This window comes from Hippoglossus hippoglossus, chromosome 21 (genome assembly GCF_009819705.1).
Source record: "Hippoglossus hippoglossus isolate fHipHip1 chromosome 21, fHipHip1.pri, whole genome shotgun sequence".
NCBI classification, from domain to species: Eukaryota; Metazoa; Chordata; class Actinopteri; order Pleuronectiformes; family Pleuronectidae; genus Hippoglossus; species Hippoglossus hippoglossus.
In genome coordinates, this window is record NC_047171.1 from 6,347,373 (window position 1) to 6,362,749 (window position 15,377).

Below are 15,377 nucleotides of genomic sequence, written 5' to 3' on the forward strand. Positions count from 1 at the left end.
GAGTTGTCTTTTTCCCTCCAAATGTCCACAAATGCATGCTGGTCCGTGTGTGTGTGAGTGTGTGAGTGTGTGAGTGTGTGAGTGTGTGTGTGTGTGTGTGTGTGTCTGTGTAGTCCCCAGTGTCTAGTTGTAGAGTAGAGGATCGTTAGCAGACCACAGCAACTGAAGCAGGTCGATACATTATCTCTGTCTCTCGCTGACTCTTGTATCTCTTGTTTTACTCGCCTGCTTGCACACACACACACACCCACACACTCACACCCACACACGTGCACACACACGCATGGGATTGCTTAAAAATAACACAACAAAGTAGTCGGTGTGAGTTACAGTCCATCACGTGGGGACATGGGTTTGAGCTTTCTTTACATTTCTCCATCCTGTGTGTTCCGTCATTTTGATGTTTCTGCTGTGCTTTCTCTTTTCTTTTCACATATTTATTTTTAAGGGCAGTAAATTTCCGTCACTCTTTCCATTTTCCATCTCTCACACCTCCACTCAACCTTTTTCTCACTCTCTCGCCTCCTCCTACCCCTCCACGGTTTGCACAGGTAATCATCACCGCTGTCGTTTCCATCCCAACTCGACACCATCCATCTCTCCTCCCCATCTTAATCTCTTCATCATCTGCTCATCTCCATCTCCTCTGCCCCTGCCTCCACTTCCCCCCACTCGTCTCGCCTTCCATCATCTCCCGCCTCCTAATCTCCCAAGCTTCTGCTTGGCTCTAATTAGCCGACTTCTCCGCTAATGAAGTTTGACAACAAAAGATCGCCAATTCCGGCAGGTGGGTCAGAGGGGGGGGGACGGGACGGGACGGACAGGGGCAAGAAAGGAGGGAGAGAGGTTGAGTGAACGAAAGACTTGGTAATAACACTGCAGTTGTGTATGTGGTGTGTGCTGTCAGGTGGCTCTGTTGCTCTCTTCTCCTCTACAGGCTAACAGGAAGTGACACATGTTTTTTAAATGCGGCTGACAGGATATGACACTGTTCTTTCCGTGGCGCCGTCTAAGCACGGGGAGTAATTAGCGCTCTATCGACTGCCATGACATTAATCAGACTAGCTGTCTAAATGGCTGCGTGTGTAAGAGAGACACTCGCAGTGGCAAAGGAGGCTGGCATCCAATCGTCATGACAATCAGTGAGTGTGTGTGTGTGTGTGTGTGTGTGTGTGTGCTAATATACAGACTGAATATCATCTGGCATGACATTATTTAGACAAGACTTCTTTCTCTGTATGCGTACGTGTGTGTGTGTGACAGGCAGAGAAAGAGGGAGCGCTACAGGTGGTGAACGGGCCGCACACACTCAGAGAGCGAGCTGTCTGGCTCTGCGTTCTCCTTTGACTTCAACAGTCGTGTGTGTGTGTGTCACGATGTCTTTTTGCCTAATGTCACTGCCAAACACACAAACTGTAGATGAAGGTGGATTCATACTCGACAAAAAGGGTTTAACCGGCCAATCAGAGATACCTGGCATGTACGTGTTAAAGCATTACACAAGGCAAAGTTAGGAAAATTATATATAACGCATAACCTCTAATGGATTTGACTGTGAGGCTGTAAACATGTTGAAAATACACATTGGATTAGAAATCAATGTCACAATCATATTCGTGGGAATATACTACTACCGCCTCGCTTGTTTATGTTGATTAAGTTCATTTTGTGGAAATAAAAAGCACATAATTACTTCACATTTGCTTCAACCTGCTATATGTTGTATCCACTTTTAACCACCTCTACCCGAACCAGAAAATTGCAAGAAAGAACACACCCAGCCCGACATGACACATTCCGGTTGTTGTGGCTTTTCATGGTGAACGTGTAGCCAGCTCAGCCTTCTCTGTGTTATCTTTGGGACAAGTCCTCGTAATAATAAACAATAGAACTGGCTATTTGTCTTTGTCTTTAAAACAACCGATATCAGGTGAAGGATCAGGGTAAAGGTTTTGGAAAGTTTAGGAAGTTTCTCTCCGTAGACATCGTACAGGACAACAAGTGCAGGGAAAACTAAGATATCAGGCAATATCCAAACAGGTCATTTAAACAATAGCTCCAGCTCAACCAGAATCCTTCAGCCACTGCTAATTTGAAAGGAAATATATAATATATATCACACCTGCGCTGAAAGCATTTCAGTGGCTGCAGCTACAGCTACAGTATAGAATTGATTTCATAGTCACAAACTGCCTGTTGACCTGATGTCGGTTGCATCTTCTTTTAAAAGCAAACTTGACCATAAATACACTGTACGGGTGATTTTTATTAGTGTGGAATATCAATACATATTTTCTCATTTTATTTAATGGGCTCTATGTTTTACTGTAAAGCAGTGAGTCTACCTCTGTATACGATTTAAGACAAATTAAACTGATTAATTGACTGTCACCAAATCCCACAAAATGAGAGATAAAAAAAGATCTACTGACAAACTGGCAGAGACCTAGAGAATAAATGTATATAATGAAGCCATTTTACTCTAGTTACATTGATATACAAGCTGGACTAATCATCCAAAAGCCTTGAGAAGTCCCTCTAGCTGACCTTAACTTCTTCTTTGCTGATTATTCAAATATGTGTTGAATTTGTGGACTCAACCAGGGTAGTTTAATTATATTCCATTAAGCATAAGCTCAGACAAAGTCCTCATAACCACATTAATTTCACCCCCGAGAACTTTTCCTAAAATCAGCCAGCTCAACCTTCAACACCAAATATGAACTTTAATGTTTATCTAAACACACAACTTGATGGAAGCCAAGCACAACACAACAACTGAGCCAGAGTTAGATATGAAGCTAATTAGCATCTGTAGTCGAGGTTATATGATAGAAAGCTGCAGTGCATTACAGTTAAATGACGTGCTGTATGAAATATGTATAGGATACAAGTCAGGAAGAGCAAATTTACATGGAAAATAACATGGAGAAAGGACAAAGCTAACTCCGTCATGAGTGTACATCTTTTGTGGCTCGAAACTTTCAGCATGCCCGTTGTGTTTGTGTGTCCTTTTAAGAGCCTAAGTGGATGTGCCCATGTGTCCTTTTACCGCGTGCGTGCTCCATCGCAGCCGGATGTCCTTTGCATGGAATTTATTTTTTCATTGAGAACTACTTGTGTAAATACGAGAGGCGGAAATCATAAATGAGAGGAAGATAGTGCAACAGGGGGAAGGAGAGACCTAGAAAGGGTCTATTGACGGAAAGAGAGCAAGGGGGAGGAAGGGATGGAGCCGACTAGTGCCTCTTGAGAGCTTTTCCTTATTAGCCAAGCTGAATCACACGCTTTTGAGTCCGGAAAACACACACTCTTTACCCCCCCACCCCCCCACCACCTCTTCTCGTTTCTCTTTTTTAGTCCTCTTCCTCTGAGTATCTCCCTTCATTTATTTGCTACGTTCCCATCTCCTTTTCTCCGTCTAGTTTGCCCTTTCAGCCCAAGAAATTCACTGACCCCCCCCCCCCCCCATTCTCTTTGCATGTCTTCACCCCGTTCCCCCCCCCCATTTCATCTGCCGAATTATCCCAAAACACCCACTTAGCCTCTCCTCCCCTCTGAATCCCTCGATAACTCTTCTGTTCTCCTTTTCTCATCCCCGCATCTACTTGGGTCCATTCATGACTCATTTGCAGCCCCAAAGAAATTCGGACCCGATGTTGTCTCCTTCAAATATTCCTCTTCTCTTTCATTTTTTAAAGCTCTAAACATGCACTGACCCTCAGTCGTTTTCTTTATCCTCTTTCTTTTTCTCCTCACCGTTGTCCTCGATTTTCACTTGTCTGTATCTCTCTCTCTCTCTCTCTCTCTCTTCCTGCTCTTACAATTAAATCCCCTCTTTTCTGTAGCACTTCCACCCACTAATTTGTTCTTTTAGCTCCGAACCGAGTCTGGCCTTCTGTACCTCTCTTCTGTCTCACCCCCTTTCCCCCCTTTTTCTTTCTCTACTCTACTTCCCCTCTATTCCTAATCCCACTTAACCTTCCACTTTACCTCCCTTTAGCTGCAAAACACTCCAAACTTCTCTCTCATATCCGTCACAGTCCTTGAATCTACTTGTTTCTCTCTGATTTTAAATGAGCTAAAGAAATCCACATTCCTTTCTAATGAGTTTGCATAACAATGCGATATTCTTTGTACCCACATTTATAAATGAGACTTTAAATATGCTGCAGGTAAAAAAAAGTTGACTGAGATGAGGGAAAGTTTGGCTTTATCCATCCACTAGTTCCAGAAATCTCTGTCTGTGTGTCTGAATCGGTTATCTCTAGACCTGTCAATCCGCTTCACACTTTGCATGTGTATTGTAAAGGGTCTAAGAAAGAGTAGTGTCGGATCTGGTGTAATTTGAACACAGTCTGTGCAATATTAATAAACTTTGAATAAAGAGGTGACCAGTGCTCTGTAGCAGCAGTGGCTGCAACGCAAGTGACAACAACAAGCATTCACGACAATGGCAATGGTAACTGATTGTTCAGTTCAGTGTTCTGCGAACTGACACACACACACACACACACACACACACACACACACACACACCTAAATCTCCGCTCCACCCCACCTAGACTAATTATCTACATAGAAAAAGTGATGTGGAAAACAGCGCGCTTGCACTGAACAACCTGGCAGCCCCGAAAGTGTGTGTGTGTGTGTGTGTGTGTCTCTTTGTGTCTATGTGGCACTCAATAAGCTGAGAGAACGTCTGATTAATTAACATGGAGGACAGAAAGCCTCTCCAGTGACTGGCCAAGCAAAGCTAAAAGCTCATCTCTCTTTCCTGTATGAACTCCCTCCATGTCTCTGTGTGTCTTCATTCCAGACTCTTAACGCACATTTTGGGAGTGTACGTTGTTCACAGCCACACATTCACAAGGCTATAACAATCTATACATTAACGCTTCAATAAGTTTGGGACATTACAGCAGATGTTACAGCTGTGTAAATTATAATCCATGTGTCTTTACATAGCATGTCATCAATCCAGTGTTTGTGATATAAATGTCACCGAGAGGCCGAGCAACTGCAACGCTGTGTTTTTAATTGGGTAACATTTACAAGGAAATCTGGTGGATTGCTCAACAGAAGGAAAGCGTATTAGTGTACGATACAAAGCAGTAAGAGGACGGCTGCTCTTCCAGTACAAACAGCAAAAGTTTGCAGAGTTTCTCGCAGTGGCAGATGGTGGGACGGGTGAAAGCCAACGGCAAAAATCACTTCCAACATGTTTATCCTCTTTAGTCAAGCGAACCCAAAACAAATACAAATGGAGCAACAACAACAAGGAGGGGGGGGCGGCAGAGCAGGAACTTTGTCTGTTATCTAAGTGGAAACACTGCATCATTCCAGAAGAGGTTTATTTAGCTTAATACAACGACTGCACTGGCAACAGATAATCTACAATCTTTAGAGTTCCTTCACATAAAAACACTACATAAATCATAGCCTATAATAACAGTACATGCTGCAGGTTTAATCCTGACCACAGGGTCGAATTAACAGGATTCTCTAAAGCTTGGGTTTATGCTCTCCATCCCCTCCTGGCGTGCGACGTCATCTCAGTGGGCTGGGCACCTCCCAACGTTTGTATCTTGGTGTGCGTGGCGCGGCTAGTGCCACATGGATTTGAGGTGGAGGCTTAAGTCTGCTAACAGGCCCGTCTCTACAGACATCTCTGATTTACAAGGGATCAGATATCAGATACGGAGAGATATTCTGATGTGTCCTGGAGGGAGATGGCAGAGGGGGTAGGAAACTACCAGTTTTTCAAGGCAAATAAACGTGTACAAGCCCAAAGCAGTGCTCCAGGAGGAAACAAACCAGAACCAGAACAGTTTCTTCTTTATTTTTCTCGGCTGCGACACCTATCGTTTCAGAACAGATTGCATTCAGTCACCGTGCCTCAAGCTTGAGTCATTGAGTCAGTCGTGTCAATTTCACAGATGGTGAACGCAGTGACCAATCCATCGCGCACATCCTCGCCCGACACTGTCTCAGGACAAGCAGCATCATGAGCAAAGGCGTATTATTATAATAATATAATTCATGATAATTTGTACTCTTATTAGTCGTCTGAGATAAGGAGGAGCTGTGCGTTCTCCTTGTAAGATGTTAACCAAATTCCCTTTTTTCTTTCTTTTCATGTTGTCTTCTCTGCTCAGCATGTGCAACAGTCCCTCTCTCCCCCTCTCTCCCCCTCTCTCCATCCCTCTCTCCAGCTCACCCCACTCTGGTCTCTCCAGGCTGATTGTTTTCTAATTGGTGGAGTGCCAGAGGTTGTGGTTGTTATGGTAACCTGTGAGGGGCACAGTGGTGGTGGTGGTTGGGTGAGGGTGGGAAGGGGCACCCACTCAAGAAAGCTGAGGGCAGCACTCATTCAAGGCTTAGGTGGTCACTTCAGAAAATGGACTCTGGCTGTGTGGATGTGTGTGAATCTGACATGGTAACTACCCCCATTTTGTACATGCACTTAAGTGTGTGAGCGCAGAAGAAGGGAGCAGCTGTAGTGAGGGGAAGAGAGGGAGCGAGGAAGACAGTGTGTAAGTGTTTACAGTGTGTGTGTGTGAGAGGGTGTGTTTGTGTGTGTGTGTGTTTGCATGCAGAAGGTGGGCAGAGAAGGGCTACTTGAGAATCTTCTGAAGAGCTCCTTCGCTCGAGCCCTTTTTTCTCTTACTACCTCCGTCCCTATAGAAGCCACTGAGGCCTTCGGATCCGTGGTACTGACATGGACGAGAGGCAGAGGAGCTGCAGGAGGGTAGAAGCTAACAGCATGACTGTTTGTCCAAATCATAATCAATTAATGCTGCGTTCATATCAAATGCAAAGCGAATTTCTGCATCACATTAGTTGCGTAGGTTTGGCTAAAGGATCACGGCCCGATCTCACATATGCAAATGTGAACTGAATACCGTGGGACAAAGTTAAACAAAGTTGAACTCCACGTGAAACCACGATGGGATTTGTTTTGCCACAAGAAGCCAATGTTTTATTCACGTCTTCCCTCGCACAGATTGGAAGTGAACGGGAGGCAAAGGTTCGCCCCCGGATACATTTACGTATGTGTGACTGGGCCCTCATTCATGTTTACGAACTCCAGCAACGCAAGTAAACAACCTGCGACAACTGGGTTCTCCTCCAGAGAAGAGGAGAGCAGGAGGCTGATGTGAAGAAAGCTCTTGTACCTGCTGTGGAAATGCTGGAGAAGTTGGTACTGTTGTGTGTGGATCCATCATTCATTCTCAACATGTAGTGGCATCGCGTCACACAATTTTTTTCCCGCTTGAATGTGAATGACGCAAGTTCCATGTCTATCACATTGTGTCATCAACAGAACAGTCACACATACGCAAATGCTGCAGTGGTGACCATTCGCCTCCTGTTCACTTCTGAGGGGTGAATACACCATGAGCTTTCTGTGGCGAAGCAAATCCACCGTGTGGCTTCACGTGGAGTTCAACTCTGGTGAACTTTGACCCGCGACATTTGCTGTGAACACACCATCAGCAACAGTCCATCAACACTTACCTGGCTTTTTGACCCCCGATGACTTAACTAACTACATGAAACACTGTAAAGGTTTTAACATTGCACTGTAGACTTCAGAGATCTGATCAACAATAAAAAAACAGCCTGAAAACACGCACATTGTTTACCCTCAGCTTTAAAAGGAGAGCGTTCCAATCATACTAAACAATGACACAACGTTACTTCCTTTGAGCAGAGTGGCAGGGAGAAAAACAGAGACGGAAAGTGGTGGAGTATATTATCCAGGGAGATGGATAATTAAATATTGTCTTGTTTATAAGAGTGAGTATGAGAGAGAATGTATCCGTGCTTCTGCTCTAAAACACAGTCATGCTTTTGTGTGTGCAACCTTTTTCTCTCTGTCTCTCACAGTGTGTGTGTGAGTGTGTGCATGTGTGTATAAGCGTGTGTGTGTGTGTGTGTGAGTGTGAGTGTGCATGTGTGTGATTGGTTTACTAAATGACTCTGCCTTAAACTCTGCCATGCATAAGGAATTAAGCTGGCTGTGCCCTTTAGAATTAAAGGTGCTGGGCTAGTTGAGAAGCAGACGGTGTGATATATCACTGTACGGTGTGTGGTTAAATAACTGTCTGTCCATAATAGAGCTGTTTAAATCAAACAACCGACGATAGAAAATCCAATAACTCTCACATATAGACACGGAGATGCACATAGATGCAGCCAAGCACACGAGCGTACACGTATATGCTGGAGAATATGACTGACTATACTTTAAGATCTAAATATATATATATATATATCTTCTACAAAATAATGGGCTGGACTATTGGACAGACAACAAGCGCACATAGTGGTCAAAAATGTCCCGGCGACCAAACATGCACCCGAGCATCATCTGTTCATCGGCTCTCATCTTCATCACTGTTGTTAAATGTTGCTCCTCTGCTGAGGTTCATCAGTTTTAAACAGACTCCAGGCCTTATTTTCAGCAGCTGCTTCCACTGACTTCCTCTTGTTTTGATTCTTTTCATTGCACACGTACCACAGAGACACCTGCAGATATGAGAGCTCGCTGTCTGCGTTTACGAGCCGTCTCACTGCATGGGCACGCAGAGGCAATAGAAAATAGCTGATACAGATGCAGCTCCACTGTGTGTCCCTGACAGTCGGTGACCAGAGATTAACGACAGGTAGCACTACTGAGAAAAAAAACACACACAACTGCATAAAGCCTAAGTCGATATCACAGAAATGTATTTGTCATATTTTCAATTATCAAAGTTCATATTTTTCTAAATCTCTATTTTTAAACAATCTTTAGATAATGTTCATTCTTTTAAATGCTTTCAACTCATCCTCAAGATTGTTCCATAGTTTCATCCCTTTTATTGAAATGCCTCTATTTTTCATATTAGTCCTTGCCCCATCTTTTTAAACACAAGCATGTGTGCACGCTATATATTATTTGTCCTATTCTATAATCAACTAAATCATTAAGATTTTAATATCTGTAACTTTGTAAACAGGTCATTAGCTGGTTCTTTATTGTGTGATTAAGTGATGATTTCATTGCTCTTTTTTGTAATATGAGTAATAAAAGATATAAAAACACCCTTACCCCCAATTTGTGTGTATTTCCCATTTTTCAGGTAATGTATGGAACAATATCTGAGAAATATAAGACATAAAGTCTTTAGTCTTATATAGTATATTGATCGACTTGGATATGTTTTTACATGATTGATATTATGATGATATCTATTTCCACTGTCTAAACTAACTGGGTATTTGTTAAGCTGTACCTGAATGGGCCTAAATAAAAACTAGGCAGTTAGATGGGCCAGTTGAATATCAGCCAATAGTGTTTTACAAAGTTTCATTGTTTGGCTTTTTTGAGCCACTTTTGATATCCATGTCTTGTTTTCACACCAACTCTTGTTTTCAGTTTGCATTCACACACAACTTTATTTGTGGGCAGTAAGTTCTTCTTCTGTTTGTGTGTCTGTGTCCGTGTGTGTGTGTGTGTGTGTGTGTGTGTGTGTGTGTGTGTGTGTGTGTGTGTGTGTGTGTGTGTGTGTGTGTGTGTGTGTGTGTGTAAATCGGTGTGGCTCATTGCTTTGCTGAGGTGCTGATGGAAGGGACTCCTCTGCGATTTGGTTTATCTCCGACTCCCATATGCACACCACGGCTCTCGCCTCCCTTGGCGCAACAGTAACACAGAGCGGGCGCACACAGACACCGCTGACACACTACCTTCTTCCCTGGCACCATCGATAACTGTCAGCCAATACCTGCATTTCGTTCTGTCTGCATCATCAGGTTTCAGGAAGTGGTGATAAATGAACAGTGCTATTTGCCAGTACTGCTGTGGTCATGGATATAAGTTTCCAAAATAAAGACATTTTACAACTTGTTGGAAGGAAAGATTTACTAATTAAAAACTGGATGAATTAAACTAAACAGACACAGATTAGCAATGTGACAACAATTGATATCAAGTACACTTCTATTAAAAAGAAGCATTTGTAACTATGGAATTGTGTACATGCAAAATGTTAGAGAACCTGCCATTGTGTTGTCTTAGATCGGTGAAAACTAAACTAAGGTTAAAAGTGTACAGGGTCCCATCGCATGAGCAATGCACCTTTGATGATATTCTTGAAGAAGTATTCTCGAAAAGTCAAGGTCAGGCGTCTGCATAATTACACACAAAACGCACAACGTCTGTATATGAAGCCTGTTACTGTCCATCAAACCGGTTTACTCCCTCAATCGAAGACAGGTACAGAAATAAGGTACTTGCTCAGTGTGTGTGTAGAGTACTGGGAGATATATTCAAAAGAAAGTGAGACACACACACACACACACACACACACACACACACACACACACACACACACACACACACACACACACACACACACACACACACACACACACACACACACACACACACATGCTCGAGGGGATTTGAGTACACATGTGCTCATACTGAAGCTCAAAGCAAGCACAAACAATTCAATCTTTTCTTATTGTCTGTCTACCGCCATCTCTATTTTGCTCTCTCTCTCTCGCTCTCACACACACACACACACACACACTCGGCCTCTGGCAGAAATACTTGATTTAGACAGGAGTAGGTGAGGGAAGGTAGAAAGAAATATGAAGCATCAGCAAGATAATACACTGCAAAACTGAAGAGGGATAGGTGGGATGGGGGTGGTTGTTGTTGAAGGTGGGTTTCAAAGAAGGGAGAGTGGGGGTATTTATATTTGACAGTTTGTTGGGCACGTTCTATGTTCCACAGTCGGCTTCTGACACCTGGCTGGCAGCCCACTTCATCTCAACACCGGCCCGTGTGGTAGGTGAGCCCACATAGAGACAATGCTGTTATCTTTGGGTGCTTAACCTGTCAGGGCACCCGGGAGATCACCTTGGAACCAGGCTTCAGGAGAGCGCCCCAGTTAATCAGAGGGTTCCTGGTCAATATTAAACTAAATCTAACAAAAGAAATGCACCAATACTGTCACTGTGTCAAACTACTGAACCATGTTAAACTGTCGTAACACAATAAAGGTAGTGTTGGTAATTTGTTTCTGAAACTCTTTGTGTCGTCTTCTAGCAGTTGTGAGGCGGTGCCTGTTCAAGTGTTTAGGGGGCGTAGCTTTGACGAGAGGGCGGATGGGAGGCTGAGGTATATATTGCTAGTTTCTCCAGGATTACCAACCCAAGCTTTAACATCTCCCACCCTTAAAAAATGAGAGGCCACTGCCTTTTGCAGACTATTATATCCAGAGAAGGTCACGGTGCCTTACCTGTCATTGACAGCGGCAGGCGCAGGAGGAGAGGCAGACCCAGCTGCCCTCGGTTTATTGACCTTGGCATACAGCCTGTCAATGTGGTCATCATCAGGGACGGCTCCGGGGTCGTTAGCATGATTTCCATGTCCGGGAAAGGCAGAGGGGTTTTGCGGGGAAGCAGCGTGAGCATGGCTGTGCTGAATTGTATTGTAGGGAGGCGCCTGACTCAGTTGCTGCGGAACTGGACCCATCTCTCGATCCCTGAAGTTTTGTATTCTGGCGTAGTTGGGATCCGCTTCATCATCCTCAACATCTGGATACGTGGACCCGCCACCTTGCTGGTCTCTCGACTGGGGCTCTCGCAGCTCAGGGTGACCTGCCTCAATTCTGACAGACAAATGGAGAGATGGTTAGGACAACAAATATTACGGAAATATTTTTAATAAATCTTTATTTTCACTGTATATTCAATGTTTGCTTTTGCATAAGAAACATAATTTAATGAATGGCTCCAAAGGGCACCATGAGTAAAGAGCTCAGGAATGAAATGAGAAGTAGAGAGTGATCGAACGAATTGAGGGAACGGAACAAATTAAATGCAGAGCAGGAGAAATAATGGCAGAGGTGTTAATGAAGCAGTTTCCGAGGGTTCAATGAGGAAGATGGGCGATCAATCGTCTTTGATGGAGGAGGAAAACAGAAAAAGAGTGACATCATTCTCTACACCAAGAAAAGACACAACAACTACACAGAATCTGAGGCTGACCACAAAATAAATTATCATCATCTCAAGACCAGAGGGTTCCTCACCTTTCTCTCTCCTCCTTCATCCTCTCAAACTCATGATCACTCAGGATGTCAGACTTCTGTCGCTGCAGAGCAGCTTTCGCCTCCTTCTTCTCCTCCTTTTTCTTCCCAAATCTGGAAACAGACAAACAGTGATACAAACAGCAGAAACGTCAGAAAGAGTCCGTGCAGAGAACCTCCCGCTGCTTTGTGATTGTGTGAAAGGCAAAATACGGATAAAGTCCGGATCCGATTCTCTGGACTTTATCCGCAGGTCATGTCTGAAAACAGCTTAAGATACCACTTCCAGTTGATTGTTTCGCTGCCATAGATGAACACAGTCTTTTAGCCTACACTGCTGCCACTGCTAGACCGTTGCCAGCATTGACTTGTGGTTAATGCTATTTAATTTCTGCCTTCTTTCCCCTCACTGTCTCCTCTTGTCAGTATTTTCTCTTCGACTGAGGATCTTTTTACAGCCCAGCAGCTTTGTGGTGAGTAGGATGTGGTTAATTGGGACAGTCAAAGCTCCTAAATAGTTAATATGTCCAACCGGCAAACTGTGACCTTAAAACATGCCTTATGTTTTATTTATTCACTGGATTTATTGATGTTACAGTCTCTCGTCTGCTGTTCTGTTTACCACTTCTGGTGACTTTGTGGAAACTCAGTGATTTTGTGAGTGAATGTTTTAGCATATGCATGTCTGCGCATTGGAGTAGTTAGAAACATGAAGGCGCATTAGTGTTGAGCTAATAAGTTTCATTGAAATGCTTAATGTGGACTGGGGGGGTATAAAAGCCTATTTGACTCAATGGGCAATGAAAGGCTAAGCGTGTGTGTGTGTGTGTGTGTGTGTGTGTGTGTGTGTGTTTGCCTCACAGGGGACAAGCCTCGCTCTAATTACTGCTACCTACAGTGTTAGAGGCTTATCCCTTCCTTCAACTTTCTCTCTTACCTTCACTTACCCCTATGTCAACTTTATTCTTCCTTACCTTCACCTCCCTCTCAGCCTCTTTCTCCACTCTCATTACACTCGTTTCTCTCTCTACCCACAACTCACCCTGCCTTCACCCCTTCATCTCATTTGACATTTTTGCTCATTTCCCACTGCTCTCTAAGACTTCTCTCACTACCCTTAACCTCTATCGTGCCTTTCTCTCCTCTCCTCTATGCAGTCATGCCCATTTCCTCTCTTATACCTCACAGTGGGGACTGATTTCAACAAGGCATGGAAGGGTTACCTACATGTAGCGGCAACATAGATGTACAAAGATCTGTGAGGGAGATATAAATGGAGGAAAGAGATGTACAAAGATAATGGACAAATAGAGGTTAATTGGTTATACTCTCTCTCTCCAGATCCTCTTGATAATGCTATTATTGGTCTATCCACATGGACACTCACACACACACACACACACACACACACACACACACACACACACACACACACTGGAGAGCGGCTCAGGCAGCATCTCTGTCTGATCCGAGCCTTACACGAACCCAAAATGCAACGTTTTCTTTGTCCAAACCCGACTCAGGCCCGATGAAGTTAATATAATCTGCACTGAGTTTGTTTCTCTGTCCCTGACATACATTGTAAATGGTCTGTTTTCCCCAATTACAGAAAAAAAATCTGCCCAGCCAATGTGACAGACACAAATGTTTTGTCCAAACCTGACACAGCCCATCATCTCATCATATCGGGTATCACCAGATATCTACAGGCTCCAAGCAGGTATCCACACACACACATGCTCGCACACACTCGTCAACTACTGAAATGCTCATATTCATAATTGTTGCAAAAATAAAAAGGTGCCTCATTTTAGGGATATACTGACCAGGAGGGTACTAAGTTTTCTCTGAATACTGAACAACAGTTTCAGTGTATTTGGTTTCCTGTGTGCAAGTGGCCCTTTTGTGAGTGAGGGTAAAAGAATAAGAAACAGAGGGCTACACACTGGAGACATCACAACATGGCAGGACAAAGGAATAATCAAATACTGAGTAAAAAAAGGTCCTTTTTGCTGCCACTGCTGTCAGAGCGAGGACAGAAGGTGTCAGAGACAAAACACATCTGAGACGATTCAGCATGAGGACATGCACGCACAGGTAAATACACACAAACAAAATAAAATACAATATATAACCAACTGAAAAGTAATTTGTAACATGTGCATGAGGATGATGTTGATAATGTGAACTTTAAAACTGTAACTTTAACAACACATCACAGACTCACAAACACACACACACAGAGAAGATGATCTTTTTCTTAATCACAAGATTATCATTTGAGCATCATTTCACAAGAACAGTGGATTAGCAGCCAGTTAGAATGAATACATTACCTCATTAGTGGGAAAAGAATGACGAGACATGAATATTCATGATCTAACACCACAATCTGTATGGAAAGTGTATGGCTCACTCATTTGCATGTGAGAAAGATGTGTCTACAAACATGTGCACAGATTCTTTTAAAACCTCAATCCGTGTAGGAAAAGGTCAGATGAAAAAGTTGTTGAGTTACCAAATAGTTAGAAGTAAACAATATGTACAGCCTCAATATCTGCTGTAAAAAGTAAAACATCTTTTCTTATTGGCTATAAAACACAGACTGAGAGTGAGAGGACTCACATTTCCAGCTAATCTCCTTGGATATATTTTTGAATATCAGCTCCATTAGAACAGATCAAGCAGCAGCAGGTACAGTAGAACACTCCATCAATGTCAACACTGTCCATATGTCACATCTTTCAGAAACTTCCACTTCCCGTGCCATGGCCGCAGATGGTCAGAGAGACTGTTTGAGCCTGACTGCTGTGTCTCTTTGGTTTAGTTGTAGCTCAGTTTCTTCCAGATACAGATTCCTATGCCTGGACTTTGCCAACATCGAATACAGGTCCAACACCGTTGCATATAAAAATACAGCAACTGATATAATTAAAAGGTGTATGCTACTAATGATGTATGGAAGTGGTGATTGCTTCATTGTTGTGTGACCTGGTTCAGGTTTAACCCTTTGAAGAACAAATATCGGAAAATGAATGTCAAAAATCATCTTATTATTTAGTTTGACGGTCATGACTAAAAAAAACTTGTATGACGCCGCTTTTCCATCAGGAGATAGTGGTTTTCTTTTAGTTTTTTCATTTTACATTTGAGCTAGCACTGGCTGACGCTGCACTACCAGAAAACACTTCTTCTTCTGCGCTCTAAAAACAGTACCTGTCAGTGGCAGTACGGCACAACTGCTGTTATGGAGCAGTGAAGAAGAAGTTATCTTCGGGGGAAAGGAAT

At 43.3% G+C, this 15,377-nt stretch overlaps 1 protein-coding gene across 5 annotated transcripts in view; it reads right to left on the reverse strand.

Moving 5' to 3' along the window:
* The window catches only part of LOC117754722 (partitioning defective 3 homolog B-like), a 194,088-nt gene that overhangs the window by 53,594 nt on the left and 125,117 nt on the right, over positions 1 to 15,377 (reverse strand). For all 5 annotated transcript variants that reach the window (XM_034573866.1, XM_034573864.1, XM_034573867.1 and 2 more), the window contains exons 21-22: positions 12,093 to 12,203; positions 11,298 to 11,669 (exon numbers count right to left, since the gene is read on the reverse strand). In XM_034573866.1, the coding sequence (XP_034429757.1) occupies positions 11,298 to 11,669; positions 12,093 to 12,203 (483 nt within the window). The remainder of the gene's footprint in view (positions 1 to 11,297; positions 11,670 to 12,092; positions 12,204 to 15,377) is intronic.